This window comes from Macaca fascicularis, chromosome 3, assembly GCF_037993035.2.
Source record: "Macaca fascicularis isolate 582-1 chromosome 3, T2T-MFA8v1.1".
Classification (NCBI taxonomy): Eukaryota; Metazoa; Chordata; class Mammalia; order Primates; family Cercopithecidae; genus Macaca; species Macaca fascicularis.
Window position 1 is genome coordinate 7,789,703 of NC_088377.1, and position 14,523 is coordinate 7,804,225.

A 14,523-nucleotide genomic window follows, 5' to 3' on the forward strand; every position below is an offset into this window, starting at 1 on the left:
GAGTATACTTAATTGGAGTTTGTTTGGTTATTTTCTCATGATTATGTTGAATTTTAATCTGTTTCAAATTATGTCCTGTGAAAATGTTTGTATACGTGTGAATATTCTATAGATTTTCTTGTATTCAGGAGTCAATTAGGAATCAAAGAATATAAACTGACTTGGAAATTGAGACCCAGGTTCTAGTCTGCTGTATTCTAGTGAGCATTCTTAATTTAGAAACAGTGCCATCGTTTTCAGCATCTAGCTGAAAACTGGGGAGTAACTGATTCCTGTCAGCTTTCTTGGGTTGATTCTGTCCTAAGTCTTGGGGGACTCATACTTAAGTTACCTCCTCCCTAGAATCATCATCTTTTTCTTCAGGAAAATTATATACCCATATTTGTTTCCTTTATGCTTAGATATCCGTATTTTAGCATTCTTTTTCTCCTGTGTGTACAGTAAGATAACTATTTGCTTTAATTTCAATTCCTTTTTCTCATATATATGTATATATGTATTTTTTTTTTTTTTTTTTTACCTTAAATCAACTGTTTTCCTGGTACTTATTGTGTGAATACTGCTAGTGATGATACTTAGAAAAACTCATCCATATATTCATCCAGTTGAGGCCATACATATATTATTTCTGGATTACCTGCTTAATCTGGATACATACTTAACGGAAAACAAGAAAAACCTTCAAGATTCTAAATTAGGATTTAAGATGACTAGTTATGTTCACAAAGGGTTGGGGAAAAACCTGATATTCCTCTGTTTGAAATTAGGCATGTATAGGTTGGCGAACTGTTTATAATGTATAGTTTGAATCCTTGCCAACAAGTCACTACATCTGCATACTATTAAAGTGAAAATTTGTTTTTTAGGAATCAACACTGTACAAATATCTCAGAACTTTCTAACACATCTGAAAATGATGAGCAAAATGCTGAGGATTTGGTATGAAGTTTGTTGATTTTATAATGGTTTTTGTTAATTTCAAATGGCATTTTTAAAAAGTGAAGAAGAAAATGTTGGCTTTCTAGTATCAACTCTTGCAGTAGTCCAACGAATAAATAGGGCATTTGATAAAAATATATTTTTGACTTTTCTAGATGATTTATGAGGTAATTTGTTTTAGCTAATATCAAAATATAAGTGAATAATTTTAGGTATGGAATATATTCTCTTACTATATTTTAGCTAGTGAAAGGTGTATTATATAAAGTACCTTGGAGACTGGGCACAGTGGCTCACACCTGTAATTCCCGTGCTTTAGCAGGCTGAAATGGGAAGATCTCTTGAGCCAGAAGTTTGAGACCGTGTCTCTACAATAAATAAAAAAGTTAGCTGGGGTAGCGCATGCCTGTACTATAGAACACAAAATCCAGAAACTATAGGAATCTGTATGTTTCTGGGGATTTGTGGATCGAGGTAAAACACAAGTTTTCTGTTTAGGAAATGCATGAAGCGTCTTTTTATAACTGTAATTTTGAATTTTAGAATTAGTTCATGTTATTAGGGAATGAAAAAGGATTATTAGGAATGACTGTTTTTTTTTTTTTTCCAAGCCTGGGTGCCACAAAGATCATCTGGTAGTCTTTCTTTGGAGATTTTGTTAATAACATGTTTTAACTCTAGTAATACCAAATGTCTTTGATATGTTATTTATTAAGATTATATTTTCTTAATCTTAATAATTAACCTTAATAATTAAGGTTATTATTTTCTAATGAGACTCTAAATACTTAAGGTGCTCTGATTTTATTCCTAGGATGATAGTGATCTTCCTAAAACATCTTCTGGAAGAAGGAGAGTAAGTTACTCTGTATGGCTGACTTTTGTAGTTTGCTTTTTCTTTGTTTTAAAATCAATTCAGGATTTTAGTTTTTGTCTTTGAAAAGTTATATCAATGTAGACACTGAATATTTTATTAGCAAAATGGGAGAAATTACTGGAAAGGTTTAGTGGGAGAGTTGGAATTTGTACTGTATTATCAGAGTGAGGTGGAGTAAGAAGAGGCCATTCAAAAAATAGAGGATACCACAGGAAAGACAAAAAAAGTAGAGAAATATGGCATGGCATGTCCCTAGACTGTTAAGGGCACTACACCCGACTGGTGTAGAGGTTGGATGTTGAAGTGACCAAAGTGGCTATGTCTGGCTATTATGATTGGGGTAGATTATGGTGATATTGAAATCCAAGGATTTCATTTAAAGTAGAGAATCAATTGAACAGCCAAAATAGATAATACAGTTTGAAGGATAAGAAGATGTGTATTAAAGGAGATGAATTAGGAGTTCATTGCAAGAATATAGGGTGAAGGATGGGTAGCTAGTCAAGGATATTTGCATGGGAATGGAGAGGAAAGGAAAATTATGAGACCTTTTTAGGGAAAACTAACTAGGATTTGGTGACTGAACTTTTTTTAAAAATGGAGATATGTTGGGACAATGAGGTTGAGGGGTAAGGAGAAGGGTCTATGGAACAAAGTTTATAAAATTGGGTAATCATAATGTGGTATCATCAGCAGGCTTTGAAGTTCAAATATAATAGAGTAATTAAAATGAAAGATTATTAATATGAAAATGCTTAACATTTTAAGATCATTTTAAGTTTCCTCCAAATGCTCCTTAAATTTAAGCTTTTTATGAAATATTAATTTATACCATGTGCTTGCCTTCCAGAACACTGAAAAGTTAGACCTGAAATAGTCTAATATGATTAGTTATTTTCATATAATTTTTATTTCTAGACTCCCAAGTATCGGGGGAAACCCCACCCCCGATATTCAATGTGGGTTCTTTCCTATTTCCCTAAGTGTCGACTGGTCTGAGAAATAAAGGAAAAGAGTACAAGAGAGAGAAATTTTAAAGCTGGGTGTCCGGGGGAGACATCATATGTTGGCAGGTTCCGTGATGCTCCCTGAGCCGTAAAACCAGCAAGTTTTTATTAGCGATTTTCAAAAGGGGAGGGAGTGTACGAATAGGGTGTGGATCACAGAGATCATATGCTTCACAGGGTAATAAAATATCACAAAGCAAATGGAGGCAGGGCGAGATCACAGGACCACAGGGTGGGGCGAAATTAAAATTGCTAATGAAGTTTTGGGCACGCATTGTCATTGATAACATCTTATCGGGAGACAGGGTTTGAGAGCAGACAACCTGTCTGACCAAAATTTATTAGGCGGGAATTTCCTCGTCCTAATAAGCCTGGGAGCACTACAGGAGACCGGGGCTTATTTCATCCCTTTGGTTTCGACTGTAAAAGACAGCCATCCCTAAAGTGGCCATTTCAGAGGCCTACCCTCAGGGGCCATTCTCTTTCTCAGGGATGTTCCTTGCTGAGAAAAAGAATTCAGCAATATTTCTCCTATTTGCTTTTGAAAGAAGAGAAATATGGCTCTGTTCTGCCAGGCTCACTGGCAGTCAGAGTTTAAGGTTATCTCTCTTGTTCTCTGAACATTGCTGATATCCTGTTCTTTTCTCAAGGTGCCCAGATTTCATATTGTTCAAGCACACATGCTCTACAAACAATTTGTGCAGTTAACGCAATCATCATGGGGTCCTGAGGCGACATACATCCTCCTCAGCTTACGAAGATGATGGGATTAAGAGATTAAAGACAGGCATAAGAAATCACAAGGGTATTGATTGGGGAAGTGATAAATCTTCACAATTTACGTTCAGAGATAGCAGTGAAGACAGGCATAAGAAATTATAAAAGTATTAATTTGGGGAACTAATAAATGTCTGTGAAATCTTCACAATTTATGTTCTTCTGCCATGGCTTCAGCCGGTCCCTCCGTTTGGGGTCCCTGACTTCCTGCAACACCCAAGTGTTTAGTTTTTGTATTTATTTGCTATGTCTGCTGCAGCAAATGACAAATTTAGTTGCTTAAATAATAAAAACGTATTACCTGATAGTTCTGTACATTAGAAGTTTTCATGGGTCTCTAGGTCAGAATCATGGTCTTGGTGTGGCTAGAAGCTCTTGGGGAGAGTTATTTGCGTTTTCCAGCTTCTAGTGGGTGTCCTCACCTTGGCTTCAAGTCCCCTTTTTCCATCTTCAAGCCCACAACATAGCATTTTTCAGTCTGTCTCTGACTCTGACCTTTCTGCCTCCCTCTTATAATAACTTTTGTGACTACACTGGGTCCAAGCAATCAATTCAAGATAATCTTTCATCTCAAGGTCTATACCCTTAATGCAAAATACCTTTTCTCATGTAAGGTAACATAGTCATAGGTTTTGAGGATTATGATGTGAACATCTTTGGTGGGGCCATTTATTCTGCCTGTCACATTATCAGGTATGCTTCATATTCTGGGAAAACAAATATTATAAACCTGGGAGGTGAGAGGTCATGGAATAGCCTTTCACTAGATAATGTACTCTCGTTAGAGTATGCTTTTCATAGCTAACTTTGTAATATTTCTGAAATTGGTTAAGTTGTATCAAAATGTGTTATATGCATAGTTTAAAATTTTCATTTCTGGAAGAGTGTGTTGAGAGCAACATATATGACATTATTGTGTTTTTATAGAAGACAGTAGATCAGTTACATTTTTGCCACAGTCTTACACCAATAGTGTGATTTTTCTTAAGACTGTGAATGTATTTTTAGGTCCATGATGGGAAAAAAAGCATCAGAGCTACCAACTATGTTGAAAGCAACTGGAAGAAACAGTGTAAGGAACTAGTGAACTTAATTTTTCAGTGTGAAGATTCTGAACCATTTAGACAACCTGTTGATTTGGTTGAATATCCAGTAAGTTTCCATTGTTTAAATGTTTGGGGCTTTTCTTGCTTTGCAGTGAGGAAACTGGGGTAGAGTTATTAAACTTTAAAGAGAAAGATACCTAGGCTTTATGTTAACTTTTTTGCTCTTATCACTAAGTTAGTGGTAGAAGTAGTGTTTTACATAGTTTTCTTCAATTTATAGACACCCTTGTAACTCATTTAAGAATTCAGACTTAGGAAACCAGTATTACATAACAATGGGATGGATCTACTTAGATTTCTAAGTAGGGCTAGCACTAGGAAAACTATGAATTGGATAAAAGTGTCGTTTGCACTCTTTAAAAAGGGAAATTGAAAAATGACTTTATAAAAACAAGTTGGATTATAACAGCACAGAGTGACTGTAGGACGCTTGGAGTATATACAGCAGGAAATAAAACCATCCCATGTGTCAATAACAATAAATAGACATTAACATTTTGGTATAGTTCTTTCTATCTTGTCTTTGTTTTTATACCTCTTTTTAAACATTAGTAATGAATTTTAAGAGTCCTCTAACCTTTTCCTCTCTTCCATCATTTCAAATTTTTTAGAGATCTGATGGCATTTACATTTATAAAAGCAAAAAATGAATCTATGAATTAATCATTGCTTTTAAAACCTAGGACTACAGAGATATTATAGATACCCCAATGGATTTTGGAACAGTAAGGGAAACTCTCGATGCGGGAAATTATGACAGCCCTTTGGAGTTTTGCAAAGACATCCGGTTGATATTTAGCAATGCAAAAGCATATACACCAAACAAAAGATCAAAGGTAATTTTTTAAGTGGTTTATTGAAAAAAACTGCCTGATCTGTGTAGATAATTTTCCAATGTAATAGTAATTTTTTCCACTGTAATTTTCACTGTGTAGTAGAGGTTAGAACATTAAAGATAAATGAATAAAGTGAGAGTATTATAAAGAAAAGAGCTTCTGCTACTGCCCAAATATCTTTAGTTTTTGCCTTTCATCAGTTGATGTTTATCATAATCTCCTTAAGTTTTATAAGCAAGTGGGGATTAATGGGAGTAGGTATCAATAGAAAGTGAACAAATTTGATACACAGAGTAAGAGCCTCTGTGTTTTGTATGTTTAGGGATATTAAGTGGATTGGAAACATAGATCAAGACTGTAAGAATATTAAAAGTAAAAAGGAAAATCTGATCGTGAGACTACTGACAGCATAAGAACATTTGGATTTGAAGAAACAACACATGAGCTCTCTGATTAAGACCACAAATAATGTTATAGAGCCAATGGAGGCTCTTTACTTGATGTATTAGAAGCTAATAGTATGACACAGGGTTTTTCTTTTTCTTCTTTTTTTTCTTCTAGCCTACTCAAGTGAAGTGGTGACACTGGGTTTTTGAGAATAAGCTTTATATTGAAAGTCGACTCCCAAGGAGACAGGAGTGAATTTCAAATCTGACTCCTGTGCTGGCTTTAAAGCAGTATTTTTTTTTTAAAGAAAAGGTTCAGGGTATGGATTCTGAGATTAGTAGGTGATTAGTGGAAGGAAAGGAGAGGTCTGGAAAGTCTTTGGGCATGTGTGGTTATTTCTTTATGTTATTTGATGGGTTGCATGTGCAAATTTGGGGGAAGTTAGTGTGAAACATGCTGGAAATTCAGGCTCTGATGTAGGCAGGCTCATTCTGTGCAGACTCCACTTGGCCATGCTGGTTTTAACCAGTTTCAGCCAGTTCTTCTTATCGCGTAAGCAGAGGGAATTTCAGTGTTTTAGTAGGTTGGGTTTTTTTTTTTTTGTCATTTTGTAAACTTAAGAATTTTTGTTAGTTATTGGTTTCTTTAACTCTTTGGGGCACACAGTTTCAGTAGAATGTTTTACTAAAGTTTTGTTAACATGTTACACATTGGGTAACTTTTCAAAACTTGATGAGGCCTATAATCCCAGGACTTTGGGAGGCCAAGGTAGGCAGATCACTTGAGGTCAGGAGTTTGAGACCAGCCTGGTCAACATGGTGAGCCCTCTTCTCTACTGTAGATAAAAAAAATTAGCTGGGTGTGCTGGCACTTGCCTGTAATCCCAACTACAGGCATTAGGCATGAGAACTGCTTGAACTGAGGCATGAGAGCCGCTTGAACCTGGGAGGCATAGGTTGTGGTGAGCCGAGATCATGCCACTGCACTCTAGCCTGGGCAGCAGAGCAAGACTCCATGTAGTTTGTGTGTTGAGTAATTGTAAAAAGTCATATTTAAAGTAAAACACTTGTTTGATCTTACAACATTTTTTGGTGTCTGCAATCAGTGACATTAACTATTTTGCTTTAACTGCATTTCCCTGTCATTACTTAATATTAGACTCCTACTGCATTACTGTCTCTAGTCTCAATTTGAGAACTCTTCGTTGGATTCAGGATTCATACTGCTTGCTGGATCAGTTTAACATTCAAGGCTAACATTTTTCCAAGCTTGGATTTTTGTCAGTCACCATTTGTAAGACTGTATTTTTTCAGAGACAAAATAAATTTCATTCAAGTCTTCCCTGCACCCCTCAAATACATGTTTGAGGATGCACACCATACGATTCACCACTGAAAGCTTTTAGTTCAGTGGTTTTTGATATAGTACATTGTCAGTTGTTCAAAACTATGGTTAACTATATATAACATTTGCCATTTTAGCCATTTTTATGAGTACAATTCAGTGACATCATTTATATTTATAATATTTCTAAAACTTTTTCATCATTCCAGACAGAAGCTCTGTAACCATCAAGCAATAATTTCCCCTTACCCCCAGTCCTTGGAAACTTCTAACTTCTGTGTCTGAATTTGCCTGTCCTAGATAAGTTCATATAAAAATTGAGATCTTCCCATATTTGTCCTTTTGTGTACAACTTATTTATTTCACTAGTGTAATGCCTTAAAGGCTTATGCATGTTGTAGCATGTATCAGAACTTTATTCCATTTTATGGCTGAATAGTATTAAAGTGTGTGGTTATACCATATCTTATTCATTCGTCTATCGATGGCCAGCTGGGCTGTTTCTACTTCTTGACCATTACGAGTAATGCTGCAGCAAATTCTGGAATACACATATCTTTCGGAAACCTTGCTCAATTCCCTTGGGTATAGACCTAAGAGTAGAATTGCTGGGTCATTGGATAATTCATGTTTACCTTTTCCAGGAACCACTACACTGTTTTCCATGTTGGCTGCACCATTTTATATTCCCACTGGCAATGTATAAAGGCCAGTTTGTTCACATCCTTGCCAACACTTGTTACTTTTGAAGTTTTGTTTTTGTGTGTGTGTGTGTTTTTTTCTTTCTTTCTTTCTTTCTTTTTTTTTTTTTTTTTTGAGACCGTCTCACTCTGTTGCCCAGGCTGGAGAGCAGTGGCGAGATCTTGGCTCACTGCAACCGCCACCTCCTGGTTTCAAGCAATTCACCTGCTTTAGCCTCCCGGGTAGCTGGGACTACAGGTGTGTACCACCATGCCCAGCTAATTATTGTATTTTTAGCAGAGATAGGGTTTCACGGTTGTTGGCCAGACTAGTCTTGAACTCTTGACCTCAAGTGATCTGCCTGCCTCGGCCTCCCAAAGTACTGGGATTACAGGTGTGAGCCACTGTGCCTGGCAGAATAAAATTCATATATATGAAATATTGAAAATAACTGTCAAAGATTATTTCAGATTAAGTATAACAAATTTCACATTCATTTGTGAGTGTATATATATATGTATATGAGAAGCATGTAAGAAATTTGTATATCTCACATACTTTTAAAAAAAGTTTTCTAGTGGCCGGGCGCGGTGGCTCAAGCCTGTAATCCCAGCACTTTGGGAGGCCGAGACGGGCGGATCACGAGGTCAGGAGATCGAGACCATCCTGGCTAACACAATGAAACCCCGTCTCCACTAAAAATACAAAAAAATTAGCCGGGCGTGGTGGCGGCGCCTGTAGTCCCAGCTACTCGGGAGGCTGAGGCAGGAGAATGGCGGGAACCCGGGAGGCGGAGCTTGCAGTGAGCCGAGATCGCGCCACTGCACTCCAGCCTGGGCGACAGAGCGAGACTCCACCTCAAAAAAAAAAAAAAAAAAAAAGTTTTCTAGCATTGGAGTGTCTTCGCCACCACTGCCATGCACAAGACTTATATTTAACTTTTGAGCATCAGACTTTTGCAATTATTTTCAGGAAAGGTTGTGGAGGAGTATAGAGTACTTCTGTACATGCATAGCTGTATCCAAAAGTATTTAAGATTTGATGTTTAATTATAAACATTGTTAAATCTTTCATATGCATTAACGTTCTGTGTTATACTTTCTACTACTGGATGCAAGGTAGTTTTGTTTCATTTTAGAGTTAGGTGGCATTAAAAACAGATTGCAGATAGAGACTGGCATATAAAAGTGCTTTTGTTCCCTTGCCCCAGAGAGACACAGTGCTTCTGTAGCCTAAATAGCAGCCCTAAAACCAATCAACTTCCCATCTAACTTTGGGAGAAGGGTATATTTTTGGGTTTGTACATACAGATGTTAGAATAGTCAAAAACAGTTGAGATTCACTGACATATAGACACAAGTCCTGAATGTAGATGCTTGACTTCAAACTACTTTCTTATCATCTGAGAGGTATGTATTTGATACTTCTTGTTATTTCTAGATGTCACTAAGGGAAGGGAGTTGGAAATAGAAAAAAAAAATGGGTGACAGCCATTACCTGTAAGCAGTGATATAATATATTGCAAGTGATCTCAATGATTACAATGATTTCTCAAATACTTTTAAGGCTATTTTGTAATTCTACTTTGTTTTTATATCCTTGCAGATTTATAGTATGACCTTGAGATTATCTGCCTTATTTGAAGAAAAAATGAAGAAAATCTCTTCAGATTTTAAAATTGGTCAAAAATTCCATGAAAAACTTCGAAGAAGCCAGAGGTTCAAACAACGGCAAAATTGTAAAGGTGACAGTCAGCCTAACAAAAGCATCAGGTAAATTGGTTATGGCAAGCTTGCTTTATTTATTTAATTTTGGAGACAGAGTCTCACTCTGTCACCCAGGCTGGAGTGCAGTGGCATGATCTCGGCTTACTACAACCTCTGCCTCCCAGGTTCAAGTGATTTTCCTGCCTTAGCCTCCCAAGTAGCTGGGACTACAGGCACGCACCACCACACCTGACTAATTTTTTTTTATTTTTAGAAGATATGGGGTTTCACCATGTTGGCCAGGCTGGTCTCCAACTCCTGACTGCAGGTGATCCACCCACCTTGGCCACCCAAAGTGTTGGGATTACAGATGTGAGCCACCACACCCGGCCTATTTATTTCTTTTAGTTTTTATTTATTTTTGGAGACAGAGTCTCTCTCTGTTGCCTAGGCTGGAGTGCAGTGGCGCAATCTTGGCTCACTGCAACCTCCGCCTCCCGAGTTCAAGCAGTTCTCCTGCCTCAGCCTCCTGCGTAGCTGGGACTACAGGCGCACGCTGCCGTGCCTGACTAATTTTTTGTATTTTAGTAGAGATGGGGTTTCACCGTGTTGCCCAGGCTGGTCTTGAACTCCTGAGCTCAAGCAATCCGCCTGCCTCGGCCTCCCAAAGTGTTAGGATTGCAGGCATGAACCACCGTGCTTGGCCCTATTTATTTTTTGAGATAGGTTTTAACTATGTTGCCCAGGCTGGAGTCTAGTGATAGGATTATGACCACTGCAGCTGCAACTTTCTGGTCTCAAGCAGTTCTTCTCACTTCAGCCTCCTGAGTAGTTGGGACCACAGGGGTGTGTCACCAAACCTGGCTAATTTTTGAAAATTATTTTTTGTAGAGATGGGGTCTCGCTATGGTGCCCATGCTGGTCTTGAACTCTTGGGATCAAGATCCTTCCACTTCAGCCTCCCAATGTGTTGGGATTACAGGCGTGAGCCACTGCACCCAGCCTGTATGCATTTTTTAAAAAATTTAAGATTGTGTATTTAATCTTTACTGTGCATTCTGAAAAGACTAGTCATGGGTTTTAAAACTTGAAAGCATTTCTGTGAATATAGAGCTGTTGTATTGGTTTATAATTCTATAAATATGTAAAATTATAGATTTTTTCAAATCTTATTAAGGTTTATTTAAAGTATCACTTGTATTTTGCATAAGAATTGGCTTTTTAATGTAGAGCCAGGGTCCCCAACACCCACTCCCTGTGTACACTGGCCCACACAGTAGGATGTGATTGGCTGACAAACAAGCATTACCACCTGAGCTCTGTCTGCTGTCAGATCTGCAGGGGCATTCGATTTTCACAGGAGCAGGAACCGTGTTGTAACTGTGCATGTGAGGGATTCAGGTTGTGTGCTCCTTATGAGGATCTAATGCTTGATGATCTGAGGTGAAACAGTTTCATCTTGAACTCTGCCCACTCACTGGCCCCAGTCCCGGTCTGTGGAGAAACTGTCTTCCACAAAACCAGTCCCTGATGCCAGAAAGGTTGGGGAGTGCTGATGTAGAGAATAATGTGATCTTTATGTATGTCTTTTGAGCATTTGATTGTGTAAGGGAAAATGTACCTTTGATACAGTGTACCTCAGTATTACTGAGGATTATTCGTAAAGAAATATAAAATGAAGGATTTATTAACTTTCTCAGTAATTGTATATTTATTTACATTCTATATTCTTTGACTATGTAGTTAAGATTAATATCACATTTACAGGTACTTTACATTGTTGCAGTATAAAAATTGAGTTGTGCAATGTTTAGTTTGTTTCCATTTATATTTTCAATGTGCAGCATATCCCCTTGATGGGATTTCTTTGTGGTTGCTCTAGGGACGACACTATGCATCTCAATCTACTGCAAACAATCGATTTTATATTAATACTACTTCTATTACATACATATAGGAACTTGGCTGTAGTATAGCTTACTTCCATCTCCCTCCTAGGTAGTGGTAGTATCAGATCACACTTTTTTTTTTTTCTTCTTTTTTTCTTTTGAGAGGGAGTTCTGCTCTTGTTGCCCAGGCTGGAGTGAGTGTAGTGGTGCAATCTTGGTTCACTGCAACCTCCACCTCCCGGGTTCAAGCAATTCTCCTGCCTCAGCCTCCAGAGTAGCTGGGATTACAGGCACCTGTCAGCACGCCCAGCTGAGTTTTTGTATTTTCAGTAGAGACAGGGTTTTACCATGTTGGCCAGGCTTGTCTCGAACTCCTAACCTCAGATGACCCACCCGCCTCGGGCTTCCAAAGTGCTGGGATTACATGCGTAAGCCACTGTGCCCGGCCTTATATTTACTTTTGTTCTCTCCCTTGATGATTAATGGCATTTAAAATTTTTGATATTACAGGCTTGAGTTTTATTATACAGACAATTACTTCTTTAAAGAATTGTGATTACCTTTAAGCTTCAATGTCTAGATACCACTTAAAACGCTGTTTTGCTTTTAAGAAGCAGGGTCTTTCTCTGTTGCCCAGGCTGGAGTGCATGGTGTGATCATAGTTCGTCGTAATGTCAAGCTCCTGGGCTAATACAAGTCTCCTGAGTAGCTATGATTGTAGGTGTACACAGCTACGCCCAGCTAATTTTTAAATTTTTTGTAGGCATGGGGTCATGCTATGTTGCCCAGGCTAGTGTTTGAACTCTGGCTTCAATTGATCCACCTGCCTTGGCCTCCTAAAGTGCTGGGATTACAGGCGTTTTCAGCCATTTCTTACTGTTTTAAAGGAAAATAGGATTATCTCAGTATTCATTCATCCAGATTTCTCACATGCCTTAAACTTCCACTCTCTTTTCCCGTAATTCCTGGCCTAGGGGCCAACCATGGTGGATGGGTGCAGTTAGATGTAAATAGTCTGGTCTTGGGACAAAAATCATTTTGTTCTGATTCCTTTTTTTAACTTTTCCTGTTTAGGTTGTGTTGATTTCTCCTCTTAACCTTATTCTGTCTTTAGGGACATATAAATAAGAGAGGAGAAAGTTGGGTTCTATCGAGGCTTAAATTGGTAGTATGAATGAATGCCTATATTACATAAATGTTGGTTCCTCTTAGCATTTAATCCAAAGAACGTAAGGTATTCAAATAATTTTCTGTAACTCTTACTTGGAACATTTGTTCATTACTCCAAATTTGAATAACAGTATGTTAAATTTAGAGTTAGGAAATACTACTAATAATCAGTGCCAGAATAAAATGTTAATAGTGAATATTTTAATGTTTTGATCATAAAATTACTCAGTTTAAGAAATATGATATACTTCTATTTAGTCATTCTCTGTGAACCAGTTATCTCTATATTTTGTTAAATACTGTTTCCTTTGTTCATATGTTTGACCAGAAACCTCAAGCAGAAGAGGTTAAAATCTCAGACAAAAATAATTCCTGAGTTGGTAGGTTCTCCTACCCAGTCTACCTCAAGTAGGACAGCTTATCTTGGAACCCACAAGACAAGTGCTGGTATTTCTTCAGCTGTTACTTCTGGTGACTCTTCAGATTCAGCAGAATCATCAGAAAGGAGGAGAAGAAATAGACCTATAACAAATGTTTCTACGTTATCTGGTGAGAAGTGGAATATTTTGTTATTTCATTGGCGAGGACCCAAGTGGCCCTGACACTGAAAGAACTTAATAGTTTAATGGAAGAGATAAACATAATAAACATGGAACAATTCGATTATGTTCCATAAGTACCAGTGCTTTGTAAATGGTACATTTATACTGAATTTTCAATTATGTGATACATCGATTCTTCACACTTGGTGTGCAGCATTTGAAGTTTTTGTATCTTAATTTAAAAATTAAGAAGTACTGATAATCATGTAAGTTCAAAGCTGATGACCTAGTAAATTCTAAACTCTTCATGTTGTTGCCATCCGGTAGTGTAACTGTAGCTGATGCTAACCCTTTGTTAACATTGTACAAATGAGGCTGTGGTGTGTATCTACTTCTGTATTGCTCTGAGTGGTTTTGCCGACTTATGACAGTAGCATACTATTTACTATTATAATTGAATCATTTATGCACGTCTTCTATTACCTAGTATTTCAATAAATAGTAATGACAGCATTGAAAAATATACAGATAAAAGTTTGGAATGGAAGTGGACTGTGATAAAATGTGGAGAAAGACAAGCAAGTTCATGTGTGTCACATTAGAACTGTACATTGTTTGAAGGGATACATTCATAGCATGGAATGTCCAATCAGAGTATGCTGGAGTAATTGAAAATGGCACTAGGGATAAGCGGACACATTACAGCCTAGTAGCAACTATGAGAAAACGCACTGAAGGAAAGAAGGATGCATTTTGTGCATACGAAAAGACTGCGTTTTGGGGAATGTTACAAACAATAGGATCAAACAGGTAGAGTACAGTCACAGTTTAGTGACTTTCAAGCCTTGCAGAAGAGTTTGGATTACTGAATGGGTTCCTTATTGAGTGAGAGAGTCACATTGTTTCAGGAAGATTAAGTTTGGCAGTGATATGCAGGGGGAGGGGAAGAGCCTGGAAACAGGGAGTCAAGGTGATAGATGGTAGAGTTGACAGGAGTAGCTGAGGTGGGCAAACAGCAGAACAAGTTCAAAAGATGAACCACAGTTTGGTGTCTGGTATTTTTGTATCACAGCCAGTTTTCTTTTCTTCTCTCTCACACACTCTCTCTCTCGTGTAGCTTACGGAAATGACCTTACTATGCTATTAGGAAGGGGTAAAAGGATGGTGAGACATGCAAACTATGTCTTCTGAAATGCTGGACTTGAAATGATGGTGTCTTTTTTGTATGAAATGCCTGTCTGATATCACAGAAGGAAGTACAT

At 37.6% G+C, this 14,523-nt stretch overlaps 1 protein-coding gene and 1 long non-coding RNA gene across 7 annotated transcripts in view; one reads left to right on the forward strand and one right to left on the reverse strand.

Annotated features, from left to right (window-relative positions):
• Positions 1 to 14,523, forward strand: part of BRWD1 (bromodomain and WD repeat domain containing 1) — a 132,906-nt gene that overhangs the window by 101,244 nt on the left and 17,139 nt on the right. For 4 of the 6 annotated variants that reach the window (XR_012431991.1, XM_074034010.1, XM_005548684.5 and 1 more), the window contains 6 exons: positions 867 to 939; positions 1,754 to 1,795; positions 4,609 to 4,752; positions 5,390 to 5,542; positions 9,560 to 9,726; positions 13,048 to 13,268. Coding sequence is in view for 3 of the 6 variants with exons in the window: in XM_074034010.1 (XP_073890111.1) it covers positions 867 to 939; positions 1,754 to 1,795; positions 4,609 to 4,752; positions 5,390 to 5,542; positions 9,560 to 9,726; positions 13,048 to 13,268 (800 nt within the window). In the remaining 3 variants the exon portion in view is untranslated. The remainder of the gene's footprint in view (positions 1 to 866; positions 940 to 1,753; positions 1,796 to 4,608; positions 4,753 to 5,389; positions 5,543 to 9,559; positions 9,727 to 13,047; positions 13,269 to 14,523) is intronic. The other 2 variants (XR_012431990.1, XR_012431992.1) reach the window with 1 other exon arrangement.
• The window catches only part of LOC135970007 (uncharacterized), a 44,309-nt gene that overhangs the window by 12,395 nt on the left and 17,391 nt on the right, over positions 1 to 14,523 (reverse strand). The window lies entirely within an intron of this gene.